Raw genomic sequence first — 23,525 nt, 5'->3', positions numbered from 1 at the left:
TAGAAATAGGTGTGGCGGTGGTGCCGCCGGAGTCGAACCACAAAGGGTTCTACCACCTTCTAACTAATATTATAGTTCAGAGATCGTATTTCTGTGTATTTGAAATAAGATTTCGGATTTTATTCACAGGATATGAGAAAATAAACAGTTCAACCAAACGGTATTACGAAATTCGCTGACGCCATTATAAGGCTTCGTGATGACTTAATTAGGTAAACGAATATCGAATAACGTGGTACTATTTGATATGATATCACTAATAAACAAACGTAATATAAACAAATTGAAATAAAAGATATAGATAATTTAAAAGTTGTTATACGTGCAGCACAAGTTACGAGTAAATACTTAATCGAATATTTATAATTACAATTTAATAAAATTGAGAATAGGGCTTAGCTTCTAGTAGTAATAGGCTGGATTCTTCTAAACACACTAGATCTGCTAGACTAGATAGAGACTAGATAGATATTCTAAACACGACGAAATTAATAGAGCAATATGTACTGTAATTCGATTGGATTGTCATTCAGATACAAGCTATAAGATGTCTAGGCAATATAAACATTTTATAGGTGCTAAGATGAAGATTAGGTGTATCATTTTCTTGTACCTATGTCCCGTTTTATGACCGATCGTGAAGACATCATAAAACAAGTATTAAATAAGGAAGCCTACTTTCTGGTCCCCTCAATAAAAAGGTCATGGCGGTTCATGAAGATCGTAAATAATGTCTTGTAGATCTTAGACTTTACCACGCAGCTCTACACAGCAGTAGGCATCCCAGTTATTTTAATAATGACGTAGGTAGGTGGTACATCATTACCCAACTGCAGAGGGTAAAGTTTTTCGGGCATGACGAATATTATATGTCTCTTTCTTTTCTATATTCCTGTATAAATTGTGGCAGTCAGAATATGTTTAAGCACTCGGGTTTCTGGTTTTATAATAATTGTACAAAGAAAAAAATTAAGGTGGTAGAACCCTCAGTGGTTCGACTCCAGCGACACCACCGCCACACCTATTTCTATCTAATAACAGCAATGTTCAGCGCTGCTGTTCTCTGGTTTAAAGAGTGTGGTAAGGGAGACATATTTATTCGAGGCATTCAATCTTAGCCCTCAGTGGTAGGCGCATCTGTAGCCGACGTAAGGTGGGAATCAGGTTTCGTCTAGGATTGGTTACAAATGTCCATGGGCGGCAGTGGCCACTTATCATCAGGTGGCCTGCATGCTTGTCTGCTACTCTTTTATTATAAAATGCAATGGCATGTCTGCAATAGGCATATTCTTTCAACTAAAATGCACGTAGTAGGTACGATGCAATTTGTCTTACCAAAGCAACCAAGTGTCTACAGATAATCTGAAAACAATAATTTCACATTGTAGCTACATGTTCAATTGTCGTTTATGTTAATTACATACTTGATAAAAGCCATCAATCCTTTACCGCCTGCTCTGGGCACATATGATATGCTCGCAAATGTCTGTGTTAATTGTAATGTTACCTAACTTACGAGGAATTCCTTATCTTGTAATAAGTGGTGCACCATTTCAGGAAACCTTAAAAATAATCATCAATCCATATCTGTCCTATGTTTTGAATCGCAGAATGAAGAGGTTTCTGGCCGTAGTCCACCAAGATCTTTCCTTACGATTTTCTTCAGTGTTAAAGCAAGTGCTAATTTGTCACTAAATCAAATCATTTTGGAATTTCTCAACTCAAAATTGAAAAAAAACAAACTTTTACTCTTAAAAAATTTTGGCGAGATTTCCTTTACCTTTTATGCTTGTCGTTACAGCGACGAACGCGCCCTAAAAACGCCCCATAATTACTCTCACCCTAATTTTCTTCGAACAGAGACAAAGGGAACCAAACGCCGCATTTAATTCCGGCGTTTATGGGCGAGTTAATTTCCCAAGTTAAATTTCCTTCGCAAAGACTTACCTGGGATCCAACCAATTAAGGTTTTACAAGGTTTTATCAGGCTTATATAAAAGCCATGTAGATAACCATGTCCCTTTGTTTCGGTTGTTACGTTTTGAATTATTAATTACAGATCCACGATGTGAATCCATAACATTTTCTGTTTGATTTATTATTCTCTCCAAAGCCCCCCAGTGATCTATAGATTTTTATTTTTTATGCAGTAGTGTAATGATGTAATGATCATCACATCCATTTAATATAATTCCAAGTTCCTCGGCTAAATAAAAAAAATGTCCCACCCACTAGTTCCACACCCCCAAATCATTACACTGATTAAAGTCAACATCTGTCTACCGACTCATTGAAATTGATTCAAAGAGCTTGAGCACGGTACGCCAGCACAAAGTACACAACAAACAATAAACGGTGAGCTGCGGTAAACAACAATATGGTCGATAAACATTTGCGATTGATGCAAAGAGCTGCATCGCGACAGGCGCGTGCTGATTTTAATTTTCATGCAATTTCCGCAATGCCGCAGTCACTCGTTCGCGACCCTTCCCGATTACGAAACACATATTCAAAAAGGCTTTCTTGCACGATGTTTATACGCAACTTGATGGCGTCGTTCATTAGTGATCGTAAGGAGACTGTTAAAGATGAACGGTCAGGTGGAAATGCTTTTAACCACGGCCTATTAAAGTTCCACGACATCCTTATTTCTCCACACCAAATAAGAAGGAGCCAGGTGCATTCTTCATCAAAATTCTCCCGAATAGATTTGTTTAGATATGAATAAAGGATTTGCCTATTATTTGTTCGTAACTCGCCCAGAGGCCCCTGACTTGCTTCAGCATTATTTCAATGGTTTAACAACCGGTAAAAACTACTTCATCTGCTCGCCAAAGCATAAAAACACTTTGAAAATTACTAACGAGCGTCTATTCAAAATCAAACTGCACTTCATGTTGCGTAACTAAGATGATAGTTTAGAATTCACATATGCCTAAGTGATGTACGCACTTAAAGAAACAAGTATTACATTTTATATTTGTATAAAATAGGTACTTTTAACCATTAATCGTATGATATTCATCTGCATTATATTCATTACTCTACTAGTTCAATGACGAAATCATTTGTATTAGGTACTGAAAACTGTTTTAATTAAATTAAAGTGATAATGAAAATTTATTTATGTATGTTCCACTTCTTATACTTTTATAGGAGAATCTTAAAATCTGTACCATAGGTCTTGCACATACTTGGTAGTTTTTCTATCAATATCGGGCTTATAAAGAGTAAGTACTTGTTAGTTTACCGACTTAGAGCAAGGGGTTGGTTTTCGCAATAATGCTTAAAGACAAACAGTTATTACATAACAAAAATTAAATCTACCACGATTACGACTTGCACACTCAAAACAAGGAAAGCCATTTAATTTGCCTGAATATACACTTCAGAGCCCTACCGTAGCGAGTTTAGCACTCAGGTAAGCGAGTATTAAAATACTGTTTAGGTAAAAATATGCCGCCGAATAAATAAAAGTATTTTTAACTACGTTCAAAATAGGAGTTTGTGTTAAAAACAAAATATGAACCTAAAATTAAAATAGGACTGTTCAATACTGTCGTATTTCTAATTATGCTGATTTCAAATAAGTTTGATCATTAAACAGTATAAACATTAATGTACTAAAGCTGCTATATATAACTACTACAACTGCTTTAAATAGAGCAATATGTAGAGAAATCCTCAGGTTAGTGATAGTCCAAAAACGAGTGGCTACTGTCTCGAATGCCTATTCCCTCTTTTGACTAGATTTTCACGTATCTATAATATATAACTTAGGTTCCAAATTCATCTTACCGAAAATAGTTTAAATTTTATTTGTATTGTTTCAAGGAAATACTAAACGAGCTGACGCGCGGCGCAGGCGGTACTCCTGAAGGTGTCTTGAACGCAATGCTGCAGTTCATCTTCCAACAGAGCACCGCTGACACCCGCTGGCTGCGGCGGCGAATGGCCAATGAACTAGCCGAACTATTAGCTAAAACCTCATCCGGGAAAATATTTGAATCCTTAACGGTAAGTGAAATATTGAACCAATTCTTTTTTTTTTGCCTAATTGGTAGGTACGCTGTGTACCACGTCTTCATTATTTAAATATTATATTACTTTTACTTCTGTTTATTTAATTTAGAATGACCAGTTTATAATGACTCTTTCTTTCTTGGTGTAATTATTTCCTATGTCAGCAATTTGCTGCCGCTTTGACTTTTCTTCTAGCAACATAAAAGCAACTGGAGCCGATCCCAAAATCAATCTGTGATAAAATAAATGCCTCTTTCTTTAAGGATTTTCTAAGTTAACGTATAATATTACATTTTTCCAGCTCCGGTCATTAGAAGTTGGATCTGAATTCCCGAGCATCAATAACTTGCGTCTTCTGAGCGGGGAACTTGAAGAGGATGGAGCCAGGTTACGCTCCCTGGACCTAAGGTTCGATTTGGCCTACGACGGCAACTTCAGGATAGAAGTGGATGCTGTCATGCTTCTTGGGAAGATTGCAAATATCTCTATCACTGGTGAGTTTTTAATATCAGGGCAACTATGTACTTAAAATTGCAGATTTTGTTCAATTAACTAGGCATTGGTCTACGAAGTTGAAATTTTAATTGCATTTTTTTTTCTTTTTCTATTTCAGTTGAAAGTATAAGTGGAAGTGTGCGTCTGATGTTCCGTCGTACACCTTACACACATTGGGCACTTGCGTTCGAATCGCCACCGAAGTTAGAACTCCGTGTGCGAGGACGCTTCCAAGGAAGGCAGCTCAAGCCAAGACTGGCAGCTTTGGTGGCTGCTCACATAAGAAGGGCTGTTGCGCAAAGACATACGTTGCCAAATTATAAGATAAGGTAAAGTGGTGCAATTTTATGTATGTTAATGTAACATCGAATGGGCGACCAAACTTACTTCTATGTAAATAAATTATCTTGTTAATTAAAGTTAAAAAATCTGTTCGAGAATCGGCAATCTTGTTCGCAGAGTTGCGTGAACTTTACCAAACCGCATGTGGCTAGTATGTGTGTGTCGTAAATACCACGGACACACCCAAAAATATAAAAAATACTCCAAAGAAATATACCGGCCTCACATGTATTTAGATCTCTATCTTATTTTAACATTTGGATGTTCTGGCCGGGGTTGGAACACGAAAATCCCTAATGCGGGACGACACCATTTACACGCGAGATGGCAAGGACTATAAATCTATTAATTTTGTAAGAAACCCGTTCAGCAGTATATTAATAGTAGTTATGTGTCAAAGTTGAAACAACGTATACATACCACCAAAGACTTCCTAAAAGCTTTATTTGACATTTATTCGATTGTTAATAAACTCGTCACCAAATTATTTAAAAACCAACTTTTTATTAGCCGAGAATCTTAGCTTTCCCAGGTAAATTAACAGAAAAACAATTAAACGCAAATGAGCAACAAAAGTAGCAGAGTAACGTTCTTTACAAAGATCGGAAAATAACTACGCCGTAGACGATGTACAGTGCCCTTTTATACGCCCACTTTTAGTTAATACCCACATTTGACAATGAAATGTCCTTAATTACCTTCAGTGCTAACACTATTATATATTTTCTAGGTATAAACCATTTTTCCCGAAGTCGGAACCAGGCAGCACGGACGGGGAAGACGGTCCCACGCCGCACGGGCGGCTGACGGTGCGGCTGGTGGAGGTCACGCGGCTGCACTGGTCCGGCGGGCCCGGGATCGTTAGAGCGGCACTCGCTGTGGATTCACATGGATGGGTAGGTGCCATGGTTACATGCTCGTTAACTACACAAATAGCTAGAAAAAAATGGCTAACGTATGTGATTTTTAAATAACGGACGATTTCGCCGATGTGGTGGATTTCTAATATTGTGCCAATTTACTAACAGTTGTGCCAATTTTCCATCAAATTCTGTTATGCCTCAGATTTGTGAAAATTTTCTAACAAGTGTATCAATTTCCTAAGTTTTCCTTAATCAAGTTAGTTCTCTAACTCTTTTACCGAATTTCTAACAGTTGTGTAAAGACCAATTTGTAACAACAGTAATAACGGATTTGTTTAATACAAACTCAGAAGATATATTAAATACTAATCTCATCTTCCCAGGTATCTCTCCGTCGTGGAGTACTGGTCCTGGATATAGTGTTGCCAGCAGTCACCGGGCCTCTGGGCCTCGTGTGTTGCCAGGGCGTTGGCGTGGTACTTGTGGATACAGTCGTGCCGATGTCGCCCGCCTACCGCGCAGATTTGCGAAGAGACGACGTCGTATTGGCTATTGATAACAAACCTGTTAATAATGTGGCGCAAGTAAGTAAATAGGTGGTAGGTGGTATGAAGGTGGTAGAACCCTATGTGGTTCGACACCGGCGGCACCACCGCCAAACCTATTTCTACCTAATAACAGCAGTGTTAGGCGCTGCTGTGTTCCGGTTTGAAGGGTGTAGTAAGGGAGACAGACTTTTCTGAGGCGTTCCAACTTAGTCCTCAGGGGTAGCGGCGCATCTGTGGCCGACCTCAGGTAGGAATATCTAATCTTATCTGGGGTTGATTACAAATGTCCATGGGCGGCAGTAGCCACTTACCATCACGTGGACTGCATGCTCGTCTGCTACTCCTATATTATATTAAAAAAAAAAATAGCTATTTTATTTCATGCGTACTTTTAGAGTATCAAAGTCCAGATTTCCTGATATCTTTTTTTCTATAAAATCAAAGTAAGAAACTAGCATGCATGGAGAACTATACGCGTAGTTCCAGACGTCAGTGATTAAGTTAAAACTCCTCATTTAAGAGTCCCTGCATTATTACACCCTTCAAACAAAAATACAACAAGGACCAAGAATACTGTTATAAAAAAGAAATAGGTGTAAAGAACGTCAAGAGCGTTCTTTTTTTTATTATTGTTTACAATCGCGTAACGCATACAGCCAGTGTATATTATATAAATGCGCACTTATTATTTTATAACACATCATGAAAATAACACAAAATAATTAATTAAAATAATTCTATAATTGAATAATTTGAATATATTTCTAACATTTATGTTTATTTTTGTCTCCGCAGGTGGGCAAGTTGCTCCGCAGCGTGGAGCGTCGCGCGGTGACGGTGCGCGTGCGGCGCGGCGGCGCGGGCGGCGCGGCGCGGCGGGACGACGAGCCGAGGCGATTGCGCACCAACTTCTCCTTCCGACGCGTTTCCGAGGTCATGGAAGGGGTGCGTTTGCAAGGCATGCGGTCCGCGGTCTCTAAAAACAATTTGCAGGTATTCAATAGAAGTGTAAGGATATTATTGTAATCGTCATTTCAAAACATGCACTCGGCGGCCTCTCAGAATAATTTTACAGATTCAAATCTCAAAAACTCCGATTGAAAGGGTGATTTTATAAATTTTGATCTATTTCGCACTATATTTCCTTGCCTTCCTGCTTCCCTCGCTATATTTTTTTACATGTACCTATACATACTGAAATTTTATATCATGTATTAATTTTGCACAGGAGTCGGATTCTCCTTCAAAAACGATTGAACAACCTAGCGAGACTGACACCCCAACAAAGCAAAAGACTGAGCCAGTGCGGCAACTTTCAAAGACATCTGAACCTGTGGGTCCTGGAGCGAACTTTGGTCTTCGTAAAAGGAGGTGTTCTGTTGAAAACAAATCTTCCGACAGCTCTGCAGGAAGCACCCCGCCCGCTTCGGGCGCAAGCACTCCTCTGCGTCAAGCGACAGTCATCAACAAAACTGTCAAACATCCTGATATACCGATAATAAGAACGGACTCTACAGAATGTAAAGTTTCTGAGAAATTAGATAATGGAGTAGACGATGACGATCAGCTCTTTGAAACGGGGGGACCGAGACAGAGCGAACACGTTGAAATTTGCCAAATGTTTTGGACTAAGAGCCTTCTAGTGAAACCAATCATTCCGTTCGATGAAGAAACGGACTTTAAATTAAACGAAAATCATAAATACTTAAACATTAATGTCTGGGCAACTGTACCCGGGGAAAAGGAGGAGGTTCTATTAGGATACTTGAATATACCACTAGCGGCTCTCCTAACTGAATGTCAAGACTCAACTGTTCCACATCACATGAAAAGATACCAGTTCCTACCACCAGATGTCGATATTAAGTTTAGGTAATTTTCTTAACTGTTCAGAAATTTACGGAATCTCTTTTACAACAAATTAATTGAAAAACAAAAAAAAACAAAAAATAGCCTTATTCTCAATTACTAATGATAATTGGTTAAAAATACTGACACTGCGAGTTATTACAAACATACCTAATGCAAAATATTCCGTATAATATGGCCGATGATGAATTATAAATGACTAATTAGATGTGTGTCTTGGGTTTGAGTATTTTACACTCATCTATGGTTGTTCGTAGCACCTAGATACTACGAAGCTATGTATAAAAGCATATTCTTTAAAGTGGCCCCAATCATAGTCCCATGAATTTTTCCAGCAAAAGCCACAAGCTAGCCTCGCACGCGGGCTTCGAGCCGTGCCTGTGTTTCGGCGACGCGCTGGTGTGGTGGGAGTGGGAGGGCGCGGGCGGCGCGCGCTCGGCGCCGCGCGCGGCCCGCGGGCCCGCGCCGCCGCGGACACAGAAGCCCGTGCGGGCCGCGCATGACTTTGTGCGGACACACTTTCATAGGTCAACGCAGTGCGACTTTTGTAATAAGAAGGTAAGTTTTTAATCTATTGTAAATATACAATGAAGCGATATAAGTCCGACTCAAATGGTCGAAAATGTCCAATATCCAGAAGAACCTAGAGAGTTGAACATACCTAATTTCGTGTCATAAAGTATCTAAGTATGAAACACTTTTACCATTCTTAGTAGACCAAAGAGCAATATAAGTCGGAAATTCCTTCCTTGTTAATGACACCATTACTTTCTCCTACTCCCGGGCACAGGACTCTTTTCAGGATTAGTGCGTAAAAAGGGCATAGACGTGTCATTTTGTCATTCTATATATGTTTACCGAATCAGAGTAAACATATCGGTAAAACACGTAAATTCCCTTATATTCTTAACAAATCCAGAATATTTCCAGATCTGGCTGAAAGATGCGATGCAGTGCCGGAACTGCGGCCTTTGTTGTCACAAGAAATGCGTCACCAAATGCCAGGAGACCTCGCCTTGCGTTCCTAGACAAGACCGAGGTAAGAAACTTATTTCCTAAGTATTGTTTTCTAAGACGATATAATTCAGTGGCCCTGGACTCCCCTCCCTTTAGCATTGGTTAGAAGAGAAATAATAATAATTCCGGAATTTATCCCTTAGCAATAAAATTCAGAAGTCGATCTTAATTTTTCGCCGACGACAATTTAGTATTGTAACGTTACGTAAAATGTAATAAAATCCTCCCACACTAATATGAAGGTGAGCAATTTTTATTATATCATAAGTATCCTAGTCACACATGGAATCCACACTACCTAATATTTATATAACGAACGCCATCAAGAATACAACCACCTCGTACAAAAATAGGCCTTTTATTTCAAATAACTTCGCAAATGACTTACGGAACAACGTAAATTAGAGGTTCATTTAAAAATAAAAGCCACGAACAGCTTTACAAAATACGTTTCAAAAGCGAAGATTGACGACCTTTCATGTCTTCACTTTCTTCATTGCCGTGCTTCAATGCCTTTTTAATTATCTCCACCGGCGATCTTTGCCAAGTTTTAGGAACCGCTTGAACTACTGCATTTCCTGAAACAACATTTTATGAGTGTGACCTCATACGATGACTTTCAACTTCCTTAGCAGTTGAGCAGCTGATGAGTAGATACACTATTTTAAATGAAGAGCTTGTAGTGTAGAGAATGCGTCGACGCTGTAAGGAATAAAACGTCAATATCTATAGAATTTATGAATGCACGTATATAACAATCACATATAGTTCATTGGATCGATTCCTAACTAGACAAAGGCCTGTTTGTTTAGTGTAATTATTAGGTACAATTGGTACAAACCACTAGGCATTAAGTTCGCCCTTTGTGACCACTAGGCTTACAAAAAAGTTTAAATATAAATAAATACAAACAAAGTACCTACCGTGCATCAAATAATGTGGTTTATAAAGGAATAAACCGTAAAAGTCTTTACAAGATCTTAATGTACATTAATGTTAGTATGTTAAACCTACCCGTCTCCTAATATCTGAACTTTCAGTAGTATACGTGAACTTACGGATTGTAAGGCCACCCAAAAGTCTGATCCAAGCTTTCTTTTTTTAAAACATTAAATGGCAATTTTCAGCACAGCTTTTTTGTTACAGTTAAAATGGAATGGAACAAATGATTTGAAAACAAAAATATCCATTTGTTCAGATTTTCAAATGTTTTGCATTGTTCTCATTTAACTCCAAAAGGGCAAATTTTTGTTCCGCTTTTAACTTCTTTTGATACTTCGCCAAAATGCTCGTCGGTTTGCACGTAAACGACCGGCCCGGTCAGCGACCTTCAAAATATTACCGTTTATAATATAAGAGTATTTACTCTCCAAAATACGGTTTTAGTACCAAATAAAATAAGTATGAGTACTTTTGCTCCTTTTAAATTTTATCGTCATGAACAAAACATTTTTTAAAACAAAGCTAAACGTAATTCAAAGACAAAGCCTGTGTTTTAATCGCTAACTCGTACAAAGTTGTCTTTAATCCTGTGAATATCGGGACGTATTCAATGATTTTCTACATGATTAGTGGCCAAACTTTCGTATTACATAAATATAAATAGTAATATCTACATGACGATCATTTATTAAAATTAAAACCAAAAGACGGGAAGCCAACTTCCTCATACGTAACAATAAGTAAATATCGGTGTATCTGACTTCCATTTAAGCGTAATTACTTTGATAACGCACATTAAACTTAAAAAAAGATTGCACAATAAATAACAAAGGCACACGTCAATCACACGAGGCATTCGAACAATCCGGAGGAGCAAAAGTTGGAACAATTGCGTGAACGTTGCGGTTGTAACACGGAAGGCGAGACCGCTCTACTTTACTTTGTTTTACAGTTCTAGTGCTTCAACATTGAATGCTGACGTAACTGTTTGCGACACGAATAAAACATTCAGATGCACAATGTGTGAGCTTTTGCTGCTTTTGTTTTAGTAATGAACAGAAGTGTTGGTAAGTTAGAGATTGTTCATCATTTATGTACGAGTTTTACCTCCCTCGTGCGACGTTGTGGTTACAGATAGATCTATTGTACAAATTCTTACCTTGCCCACCGGACGTCCGCATTAAAATCCAAGCCATTCTTCATCATCAACAAGTTTTGTACCTTGGAGTTTTTATTTTGTAGCAAACGAGCTTTAATTAACGAATTAATTATAAAGAAACTTAATATTTTAGGTAGGTACAGATGACGCAAAGAATTAAATACGTACCAATCCTAATTGATCCTAGGATCCGAGATATTTCGAAATGTTAACCAATTCATGTACACCCAAATTCCTAAATCGTGCAATATACTTTTACAGCCACATTAGGCAATTTAGTGGATAAGCAAGTGTGAAAAATTATGCGATTTCACAGTAGCCGTCACTACCTTATTGCAATGGATACATATTATGCACAAGGTTGTCTATACTGCAACGCTGTCGTAAAACTATTTCTCGCATCAAACCATTTCAAGTTTATAAATACTTACACGGTATTATAGAGGACATTATAGAGGACAGACATTTCATTTTGTGAAGTTTATATACAACGATATGACAATCGTGTCTACACAAATACGTGCCTAAAGTCTCCACTGTAGGTATAGGTACATCAACATCCTATACTATCCTATACTGAGTTGTTAATTGTCAGACATAGAACTCATGCTCAGTATAAATAAGATGATACATAATTATTAGCTATCGGTAAAAAGCCGACAGGTAAAGGAGTGATACATAACTTGAGAAAAAGAAATGCAAGATGCCGTCAGACTAGGTTGATTCAGATGAGGAAAAAGCATCGGAAATTGTAGTGACTCAGACAGAATATTTGAAAGTGGTTAAACCACGGGCTACGCAATTAATATGACCTGGTATAATGGGTGCATTAATGTAAGGTAGTGAGTGACATTTACATAAAGCGTTACATTTAGTTCAGTGGCATATCAGATAAAATACCAATATTATTTAGGGTTAATATAAGTGAGCATGGGTAGCATTGACCACTTACCATGTACAGATATATATGTTGTTAATAGAATCGATAAATTGAAGTATTATTCTCATATACCAGGAAGTTTACTTTGTAAACCTGTTATTACTTTAAAACCTAGAACTAGTTAACAAAACTTAATGTTTTTTATCCCATAATCAGTCGAGATTAAGAATTAAATGGTAGTGATTATAACTCAGTCATATAAGGCATTGACCTCAAAACAACCATACGGAGAAATAAAATGATTCCTGTATGCGTCACGCGAACGGCTTTTCTTTAGCTAAGGTCGGCAATACACCTTGAGAGCAACATGTGATGTGATATATAGATATATAGCTAGATCTTACTGTTACTATAGGAAGCATCAAGCTTATTTCTAATATGGCATCAGGATCATCAAACTACTGAAGATTTATATGTATTCATAGAAGTTATAATAAATGGGAAATAGCCTAATACTTCTTTTTAAGGTATTCAAAAATAACCGATCAGATATAAATAAGTACCTATTACCTAATGATTACCTAACACTAAAAACTGGCACCCAATAATAAATGCGGGTGTCGATAATTTGGGTCTGATAATTTAATACTATCTAGAAAATATCGAATAATATTATATTCGTTTAAAGTTCTTAGTAGATATTACTGTACTTAGTATTTACCACCTCACACTCTTAAATCTTCACTTCACCCAAATAAAAGTTGAAATGTTTGTGGATAAATCGATCTCGCAAAAACATCTGATAAAGGTGAAACGTCAATGACTTTACGGGGTTAAATATACGTTTCTATTCTATAGGTAGCTAATATCACTTTAAAATAATTATATCTTTTTCTCATATAGACTCGAAAAATTACTACAAAGCGTTAACAGTAGGTTCCACATTATTTTGTAAACATGACCAATATAACATCTATACAAATCTTACGTTTGTCCCCATTTGAGAAATTCTATATTAAATTATTATTATTGTTACAGATCCATCAGGTTTAAGTTGCCAGCCGCCAGAGCTGATCATGACAGAGCCAGATTCTATTGTGGACCCGGATTCAGACGACGACGAAAAACTCGAAAGAAAGGATTCCCTAGATGTGCATGAAGAAGGTATCTACTAAAAATGTTTCTAACATTTATTCCTGACTATATTTAAGTTTAATATTAAGTATGTACATAATTAGTAAGACCTATAGATGTATGGAACTTGCTAAAGTTTGGGAAAGCATTATTTTGATTAGAGAATTGCTGTAGAGTCACTGTAAAGTAGATTAAGCGACTACTTCATTCTAAAACCATTATGAACACATCCAGAATTTCGCAAAAAAATATTAGTACACAAAGCAAAATATAAGCTATTCGGTCAGTAGCATGAATGCAATTGTAAACATTGTACTCATAAATCAATTGCATTTTGGCACCAGTCATTCTTTGCACAATAAATTTTGCGTTCATTTCTTTGTTAGAAACAACTCGCTTGTTTTGTAAAGCGTGTTTACACTTACAGTTTCCGACTCTTCATTTGTAGCAAAAAATATACTGGACTCCGCTACGAGTTCTATATTATTCGGACTTGACTATTAATAAACCGCAATACCTCGTACTTAAAATAGTATTTGAATTTGAAGAGTGTAACTATGGGAAGACACGAGGCAACCCAACATGGTCTAATGGGTATTTGTGTCCGACCTTTAGTAGGAATTCAATCTATTCAATGTGAGGTTGTTTACAGATGGCCATGGACGGCAGTTACCACCAAGTCGACCGAACGATCATTTTCAAAAAATCAATTCTATCCATGCCAACAATATGGCCACATATTGCTACTTCTATTAAATAAAAAGCATCATCATAAATTATTTCGTTGCTAATTTATATTTTTCTGTTCTTTTTTGTTTCACACAGACGAACTGTTCGAATGCTGACGAACGGCGCTTAAAACGCGTTTTTAATCTGGATACATCCGACACGTATCAACAAAAACATACTCAGGTTTTTTATTATTACTGTTAATACCTAAATCTTCATGAACTCACCCCTATTCTGGGAATCCTTTGTTCGTCCGTATTGTGTATGTTTGTTCGTCAAAGATTTATTCACCTCCGTATCCAATGTTGGCTTATTTACCATACGCTTGCTAAACCATGCGAGTAGACATGCTAGGCATCGATACTAGTATATTCAATGTTATTTTTTGAAACTACACAAAAAATTGTAACTATTCATAAAATTATACACTTCTGAAATCAAACTCATCTTGTAGGTCTTGAAGTCATGTAATAATATAGTCACATAAACGGTACAGAGTAACGATATAACAATTATACGTAAGTAAGTTCACACTAGTGATTAGAAGTATTATAACTACACAAGTATCTCCGTTATTCGACTGCTCTTGCTGAAGTCTCCGACCAGAATGTCGCTCTCTGTTAATTCGAGCGCCGCCAAGGTGTCGTCCCCACTTCACCTACCCGCATCTGTTTTTAAACTGTAGTATCAAATGAGTCACTTATTACTTTAATGTAACGTTATAAAAATGTGATATCGTTAATATCCAAGCTTCTTATTAACGACGATAACATTCGGCCGTCCTGCTCACACGTTCGTCCTCGATCGTGTATGGTCTGATGCAAGAGCTGCAAAAGAAAACCAGTTGTTTAATGCCTAAGTCCAGAAGAGTTACACATTTTCTTGTAATACCGACTCGCACGTAAGAGGCCCGAACTGTTTATCAAAAACATGGCTTAAACTCTACGCATTTTCTTGCAATACCGACTCGCATGTAAAAAGCCCGAACTGTTGATCCGAACCAAGGCTTAAACTAGGTGATGTTCATATAGAATCACACTAGTTGTGTATTACCTAGGTTATAAATCTGCCCCAACAGTGTTCACCACGGATTTCTGTTGCAGGCATAGTTCATAAGGACTCTTTACATAAATGTCATATGCGCGACAGGTATTGAAGCGAATGCATTAGACCATTGTTAAATAATAAAACACACGGTTTAAACTAGGTGATGTTCATATAGGATCACTCTAGTCATGTATCACCGCAGTTTTTATACCTTGTTTACGATAACATTCGGCCAGTGCTCAACTCAAATTTACTCTAAAAATGCAATATTCACTCAATGTAATACATCCACCCAACATACATACATACATACACCCAACCATATGCATCACCAAGAGACACCCGCGAACATTACACTGCTCGAGGCATCTGCACTAATCCATCTTAACTACAGATAAATAAAAATCAAACTAAAAAAAGTTTCCTACACCTACAGTAATGACAACATCTAGCTGCCCACTTTACTTATGTCTGGATTCTAAGTCCAATAGTTAAATCTCCAACAACTATTGATTCGATAAAGTTACGCATCAGAATAACGACGTTTATCTTATTAGTCCATTTCGGAATGCTCAACAACCTGTTCAATAACTGTTATACTGATAGATAGATAGATCTATAGTTGGCCACTAAATGAATCTGTGCGACTCAAAATACTATTATAAAATTATTTTATTACTACTTAGTACTTCTTTTAATTATTACAATGTTATTTTATACAAATAGTTGCCTTTCCAATGTACGTCTTTTATCAACTGATGAAGCAGTATCAAAATAATAATATATCGTGAATATTTGAAATGAATGATATCAAAGTTAAAGACTAAATAATGGTAAACTAACCATGAATTTCACACAATATAACACGTATAAGTTGTATGAACCCAATTTTTTTACGTTATTTATCACAAATTCAAATTATTTCTTTCAAAGTAGGGCCACATAACCCACTTTTGAAAGTCAGAAAGAAATTTCATTACATTAAATTGAATTTATATTCAGTTATAATAATACATACTATTACATGAATTTCAAAATTTAATTAACAAAGCAAAGGACCCATGCGTTCACGTCAGCGACATACTTGTCAATTGTGTATGGCTTAACTACTTAACTTTTTTTTTTTTTTTTATTTCACCAAAAGTTTTAAATTAAGATTCCCATAAGGAAGTTATAGTTTGGGCTATTTTACTGTAAAAGTTATGCATTATACTAAGGAAGATTTGCTAGACTTTACGCAAACGTCGTTTTTAAAAAAAAATCAAATAATGTTATGGAAAGAATAAACACATTAAAATGGTCCGTTAATCTAAACGGAGTTTAAACAGACCTTGTCTTACATTGAGTTCCTCGGAAGCGGATTTTTTTTCCGTAGGTAGTTATCAAACGGATAGTGTTATTGAATACACACTCGTAAACTACCTACCAAGAAAAATGACTTCAGAAACCGGCCATTATTTAACTATACTTATTTGTGTCTACAACTGATAAAAGATTTTTTTTAAACACGCTTTTATTTTTGCCACGCTTTTATTAACTTGACCTGTATGTATGTAACGGAATATTTGAATTCGATTTTTACCTACTTTGAACGGTCAGATTTATTTAAAAATTTTGAAATACCTATGACATGACATGATTTTAATAATCTTGTCCGATTCTAATTTTGTCTCATCACGATCGTCAGATTTAAAACTATAACTGTTTTACATAACATGTGGCTCCTTATCAATCACAACCTAAAATTTCTATGACCTGAAAAAGGTCTATTAAAGTTGATCATGATTTTATACCAGCCAGCCAAACAAACAGTTAGTCAAACTATCTTATGATACACCTTATTACCGAACAATTCATATTTATTATATATATTTCAAACGCCTCGGCTTCACCTGACTTTTATATAGTTTGTAATAAAAATTATATTAGTGCGTAATATCTATATAGATTATATTAATATAATATGTATCATTTACAACCAACACTCTCAAGGAGATGCTCGATGTTTCTATAGAGAAAACCTAGACATGACGCAATTGTGAACCGTATGAAATTTATATGAAAAGTAAATTATTGTATAAGAAAATCCCATCGAAATGTACCTATGCTTTTATTTGATTACATTATTATTCATTTGGCTATGATATACATATAATAAGAATGAAATCTTCACGTGTTTACATCGAATATATTTGAAAAAGAAAAATTGTCTGTCGGTTTGTATATTTGAAAATGCATTAAAACCAAAACTACGAAGTCGATGTCAAAAGTATACATTTTTTTTTTAAAAAACATTACATGACCAGGTAATGGACAATTCCAAATTACTAACGTACTCCGTGATCTTGACAGAGGGCATTGTATAATTCAAATTATATTTTGAATCCACATGAACAAAGTCGCAGGCAAGACTCGTTTTAAAAATGCAATTCAAATTATATTTTGAATCCACATGAACAAAGTCGCAGGCAAGACTCGTTTTAAAAATGCAATTCAAATTATATTCTGACTCCACATGAACAAAGTCGCAGGCAAGACTCATTTTAAATATGGTATACAAGAGACTATCTAAATTTATGTAGGCTTCAGTGACCGTTTCTCACTTAATACGTATAATAACTTAATTGCTGTAACTTGTAAATAGAACTAAGCTCAAGTTATAAAAGCATCAATTTATTATTATTATTATTATTATTTTACTTAAAATAATTTATTCTCAATCCCATACAAAGTGGATCCCGTTTATCATTTCGTAAATGGCTCACATAATTAATAATATCGATAGTCTAAGCGTCTCAACGTTTAAGGTACAAACTTCATTTACCAGTATTTGATAGTGCCCAATTTTCAAACCAAAAGGACGTGTAATGTGTCAAATTCAAATTGAAATTTAAAGATTTAAAATTACGAGATGTAAAGAAATATTAATACAAAACGAAACGTTGCATACTAAATTTAAAACAGACATTTAATATTATGTATAAGTGAGTCAGTCTGAAGTAGAATGGGAGATAAGAGAGATATTTTTATATATAATATTCCAAAGACCGCTGCGCATAAGTTTCTCAGTTTTCTTATAGATCATTAACTAATGTGCATTTATACTTTATGGGAGTCAAAACACAGTAGTACACAGTACTGCGTGAATTCGCCTAGAATTGATGGAAATCTAAATTTGGCAACGTACGTATGCTTCTTTCATAACAATTACGTATCAAGTATATGAAATCAAAAGGAAACTTTCATTGATTTATAAAATGAAAATGTGAACAATGTAGATGTGAATGCAAGTTTATTTTTAAATATAGTCAATTAATATCCAAAAAAAAAACAATAAACCTTAAACTCATTTACCATTTCCCTCCTGGGTACACTCAGCCACTCAATACCGTGGTCGTGATACTTTTTTGCAGGCAGTTAAATATGTACCACGTAGATATTATACCTTTCTGTACAATTATGAATAATCAAAATTTTGCAACTTAATAAACGTGTCACTTATATCAAGTAGGTATACTGTACTCTGTAACTGCGTTTGTTGCTACCGCATAGTCCCTTCCATACAATAAAAACAAACGCATATACGTAAACCCCGTTTGAAACATTAAAAGTTATCAAAAATAAATTCAAATCTAACCTGTATGCAATTTCTGGCGTACATTAGCCTATATTAACAACCATTAGGTTCCCATATCTATAAAGCCTGACATTTAAGATTAAAGATCCTTAAAATATTTTCATAAGTACGTGTATTTCTATATATTTCAAAGTAGGTGTAACTTTAGAACAATTAGGATTTACTTTTTACACCACAGAATTTAACCAAATGGACAGATTTACCACAAGAACTGCCTTGCAAAATTACTTTTAGACACTTCTTCACAGAAAATGCACTTATTTTGAAGTAAACACCTCAGTTTACAATGTTAACAAGTAATTTGATAAGAGTAAAGTTTGTTCACAAAATTTAAGTATATCATTTTCAGAGGGTATTAACATTTCATTGAATTACTAGTCTCAATCTATCCATTTTCTTAATTCAAATGAGTTTTCCCTTACATCAACGACATTTATCTACCCCCATTTTTACTTATTCTACCAAGATGAATTCACATATGACATAATAATGTTTTAACTCACGGTTTTTATTCCTGTGTCAAGTATGTTCGTACTTACGAATCGCCGTCCATGATTGTGAGCTGGTTCTTGTACACTTCTGATGAAATCAAACTCATCTTGTAGGTCTTGAAGTCATGTAATAATATAGTCACATAAACGGTACAGAGTAACGATATAACAATTATACGTAAGTAAGTTCACACTAGTGATTAGAAGTATTATAACTACACAAGTATCTCCGTTATTCGACTGCTCTTGCTGAAGTCTCCGACCAGAATGTCGCTCTCTGTTAATTCGAGCGCCGCCAAGGTGTCGTCCCCACTTCACCTACCCGCATCTGTTTTTAAACTGTAGTATCAAATGAGTCACTTATTACTTTAATGTAACGTTATAAAAATGTGATATCGTTAATATCCAAGCTTCTTATTAACGACGATAACATTTCTATGAGCTTAATTATGAAATACGCGTTCTTTTTAAATCCCATTCAAGTAGCGTCACCCACTGCAGAAATCCCTAAAATTACCAAAGAACCCCAAGGTAGTATGATTATATATGTTTGTCTCTTCTTATATGTATATCATACCTACAACACTCATGAATTGTTGCCCAATATTTAGTTTTAATCAACTTTGAACCCATCCAAATTATTTAATTTACAAATAGCAATTTTAGCGTCGCCTACCTTCAAATCAATTGCACTATTTTTTGTTACCTATGTAATGCAGTTAAAACTCCCCTGATTCCTGACAAATTAAGAAATTCTTTTCATTACAGCCGTTCCAATTAACGGTCTGGTTAACGTCGTGTTCAAGGATAATGGCGTGCGTTGTGTAATTGGAAGACAATGCAATACACTTCTTGATAGTTATCGAGCATCTTGTACGAGGTTACTGTTCGTCCCCCTCTCGTTTGTGAACTAACGTGTGCTTGTTACTTAATAACTCATATGTTTTAGCTAAAAAATCTTAATTACATACTCAGGATGATGAAAAACAAAGTTATTGCAAAGTTCTTGTGAAGAATCTTGCTTTTTTTATTTCCTTATTAAATTTTAACTGATTTTATTATCATGTAACAAAAATCATATAACAATGTAGCATCATCATGTTAGTAAGCACTTAAGCAAGTCTCTTTGTATAAGTAATGAAATCCTCCCATTAGGTAAAATTAAAAAAAAATCTTAAATAATTTATTAGATCAAAGAACCTATTACCTCTATGTACCTACTTTATTTATTATCTCATATCGTGATGCTCGATAAAACAACGTGTCAATCTGTTTTTGCTCCCGTAACTGTTAGACATAGAATAGAAACCCCCAATTCAGACAGGTTGGTTAACAAACCATTGATATAGAACGTGTTGTACTGGCAGGCGGGGGCGCCGTGAACGCGCTGATGGCGGGCTTGCGCCGCGCCGGCTCCGCGCACTCGCTCGCCGCTCCCAAGACCAACGCCTCATCCAGATCCCTACCCCCGTCACCGAGCCATACGCCCAGGTATCACGCTTTGTTTTATCAACGTGTCAAATCACAATATTTATTATTACCCGTCATAATAGCTGCCTTATCTGTTACCAATTTCAATTAAAATAAGTTACCTTGCCTTAGTCCGGAAGGAAACCAGTGAATGAATTAATGAGTGAATATCTTCTGTAATAATGCTATTGACGAAAAAAAGACGCTTTAAGAATAATGAGCGTGTAGGAGTAACAATATTTTATATGATACTATAATATCATAAATGGAATAATAATAGTCTAGACAATCGACGACTAACTAGATAATGTTGATAAAAATATATATTGATATTCTATCAATAAAAATGCAAACTAGAAAATTAGAATTCCTAAGTAGACAAAAAAGGTGAAAGTACTTTGAATCCTTTCAAATTTAAATTTTAGGTCCGATTACATGTGTTACACACGGAATTCGTAATGCATTCTTTATGACGTGGAGATGGCATGTATCTACGGTTCTTTTATTAGTAACAATTACGTAGCCTTTTGTTTAAAAGTAGCACAAACTAAAATCGACGTAAGAAGCGGCGTAATTTTTCAATCAGCCCTTGTGACGCAAAGGAAGCAGTCGCTGGAGTCGGGCAGCCCGTTCGGCGCGTGCGGCGCCACGTGGCTGGCGAGGGGCGGCATGAGCGAGCTGCTGCGGCCGGTGCTGAGCTGCGCGCTGCCGCCCGACGCGCTCCTAGCGGCCGCCCGGGAGTCCGCTCCTGAGCTCGCCGCTAGGCTCTCCGCTTCACAGATACACGAGATGGTATGGTTTCAAGTTTAACAATGTTTAACACGTGATTCGGTCCGATGTGATTTTGTTACAGGAAACCCCAAATTAAATGTCTGATTAGTAAACTAGTAAGCTCTAGATTACTTAATTAACTGAACAAAATTAATTATATCATTTTTTTACAATCACTACATATGTAACTCCACTCTAAATTTTATTCTAAATCATGCAACTATAAAATCATTTCGTGATTAATTATTTACTTTTACGAAAAAAATCTTTTTTAGTTATAATAGAGAGGTCCCAAATGATAATCTAGAATGTTGTCAATGTGTTATATTACTATACAACTGGCCTGACTAACTTACTTAAAACTGGTGGTAAGTTTGCCATGCGTTTCCATGACAAAAAAATTATTCCCAGCTGTTAGCTTCTCCTACTTTAATCGCGACTTAATAACAACAAGTAGTATGCAAGTATATACATCTGAAATCGTTTTGTTCCGAAATTAGCATCGATAAGTCATCCGGAGCAGGAAATATAAACTATAAACAAACAACGAAACACGCTTAAACCTGAACTCGAGGTGGAACTCCAACTAAACGACTTGTAGCCCGCCTCCTTGAGGCTAGTCTCTATGCCATATTTTGAACCCTAATTCCTTTCCTAGCTGCTAGCGGTCCGCGAGGAGCTGTCCGCGGTGGACGCGCGGCCGGAGGGCGGCGAGGCGCGCGCGGCGGCGCTCACGGCGCTCATGCTGCACTGCTGCGCCGCCGCGCAGATCGCACAGCAGCGCGCCGAACCACCCACTTGATACTATTAAACTATCTCTAACTTATTGTTCATTCTGTAACTTGTTTTATTTATACACGCCACCTCCTTTACAGGTACCTACTAATGAACATAGGTATTTTATTATTATAATGTTCAGGATGTTTATTATTTACTAATACAAAAAAAAGAATAAAGATTGTGTACAAAGATGTCCGAATTTGAAATGCGGTAAAAATATTTTGCAAAACCGTAAGGGCGGTCTGTTGTTTACGAGTTTACCTTGTCAGCAGTCTTTCTTCCTCTCTGTATACAAACAGATCCCAAACGGAATCATAACATTTCAGATGAGTTAAAATATTATTGTATTTTTTCTTTGTGAACTGGAAAAAGCTCTTAAAACATATAAATCAGACAGATAAAATTAGTAACAGTTAATAAACAGCTATTACCGACCTACATTAATATATAAGCATTAAAGATCGTTTGATACTATTAAATTTACAACTAGGTATTGGTACAACTAAACTGAACCTGAAATATATTTAAAAAAATATATTTTAAAAAAGTACCAGTTCCAACTTAGGTAATTAATATTAATCCCCACTAAATAGAGTGTTTAAATCATTCAGACGTAATAACATCAACACTGATCAATCTATAGCTTCAAATCAGATCCTTCTAAAAACATAATTCAAAACTATAACGCATTTAAGCGTTTTCCCGTACCATACGAGTTCAGATCAAAGACCTGTGCGCGTATTGAACTGCGCCGAATATCCGTTTGGAGAATTGGCCCGCGTCCAGGTTCTCCTGAAATAGCACAAAGGATCGACCTCAACTTTCGGCGATGAAAAAACTTCTGCGAAATGTCAGCGGACGGATTATGGCGGAAAATTTGGTGCGTCACCAACTGCGTGTTTACGATACCTATTCCCAATTCACGTTTGACACGCAACTGGTTTTCAACATGTTTGGAAACAAAAGCCCTGGCCTAAAAAACAAAACAACAACTAACAACAGGCTTGTTTTGATCCTTATCTATAATATTTTCAAATTCACCGCGCATTCTAGAAATTGCATAAAGGCAAGAAGATCAATTCATAATTCATATTGTAGCTAATTAGATACGTTATAACTACATAAACACCGAAAGATAATTAAAGATTATTTAGTAATATCGTACATTAATAACCTACTTATACTGGTCTTTAGTAATAGATAACAATCTAGATAGAAATTTCGATCTAACATATGTAATTCTATTACACACAAACATATTAGTCATTAGATGGCATAAGAGCTACTTGAAGCGCTTACGCTATGAAAAATGAAATGAGAACATTTCA

At 36.1% G+C, this 23,525-nt stretch overlaps 1 protein-coding gene across 7 annotated transcripts in view; it reads left to right on the top strand.

Annotated features, from left to right (window-relative positions):
* Positions 1–22,253, top strand: part of Pdzd8 (PDZ domain containing 8) — a 28,633-nt gene extending 6,380 nt beyond the window's left edge. The window contains exons 3-16 of one of the 7 annotated variants that reach the window (XM_073079064.1): positions 3,835–4,017; positions 4,325–4,517; positions 4,637–4,847; positions 5,591–5,756; positions 6,107–6,307; positions 7,067–7,264; positions 7,500–8,143; positions 8,476–8,698; positions 9,071–9,179; positions 13,177–13,302; positions 19,945–20,056; positions 20,544–20,667; positions 21,249–21,438; positions 22,076–22,253. In XM_073079064.1, coding sequence (XP_072935165.1) covers positions 3,835–4,017; positions 4,325–4,517; positions 4,637–4,847; positions 5,591–5,756; positions 6,107–6,307; positions 7,067–7,264; positions 7,500–8,143; positions 8,476–8,698; positions 9,071–9,179; positions 13,177–13,302; positions 19,945–20,056; positions 20,544–20,667; positions 21,249–21,398 — 2,640 coding nt within the window. In that variant the 3' untranslated portion in view covers positions 21,399–21,438; positions 22,076–22,253. Of the gene's footprint in view, positions 1–3,834; positions 4,018–4,324; positions 4,518–4,636; positions 4,848–5,590; positions 5,757–6,106; positions 6,308–7,066; positions 7,265–7,499; positions 8,144–8,475; positions 8,699–9,070; positions 9,180–13,176; positions 13,303–14,097; positions 14,185–19,944; positions 20,057–20,543; positions 20,668–21,232; positions 21,439–22,075 lie in introns of those variants that run through there. The other 6 variants (XR_012102829.1, XM_073079063.1, XM_073079065.1 and 3 more) reach the window with 6 other exon arrangements.
* Positions 22,254–23,525: the final 1,272 nt, after the last annotated feature.

The sequence above is a fragment of the Epargyreus clarus genome, unplaced genomic scaffold (genome assembly GCF_041222505.1).
Source record: "Epargyreus clarus isolate Ecla_fem2 unplaced genomic scaffold, WU_Ecla_fem_2.2 ptg000014l, whole genome shotgun sequence".
NCBI lineage: Eukaryota > Metazoa > Arthropoda > Insecta > Lepidoptera > Hesperiidae > Epargyreus > Epargyreus clarus.
The sequence above is the reverse complement of the archived record's forward strand: the minus strand, read 5'-3'. Positions and strand labels throughout refer to the sequence as shown.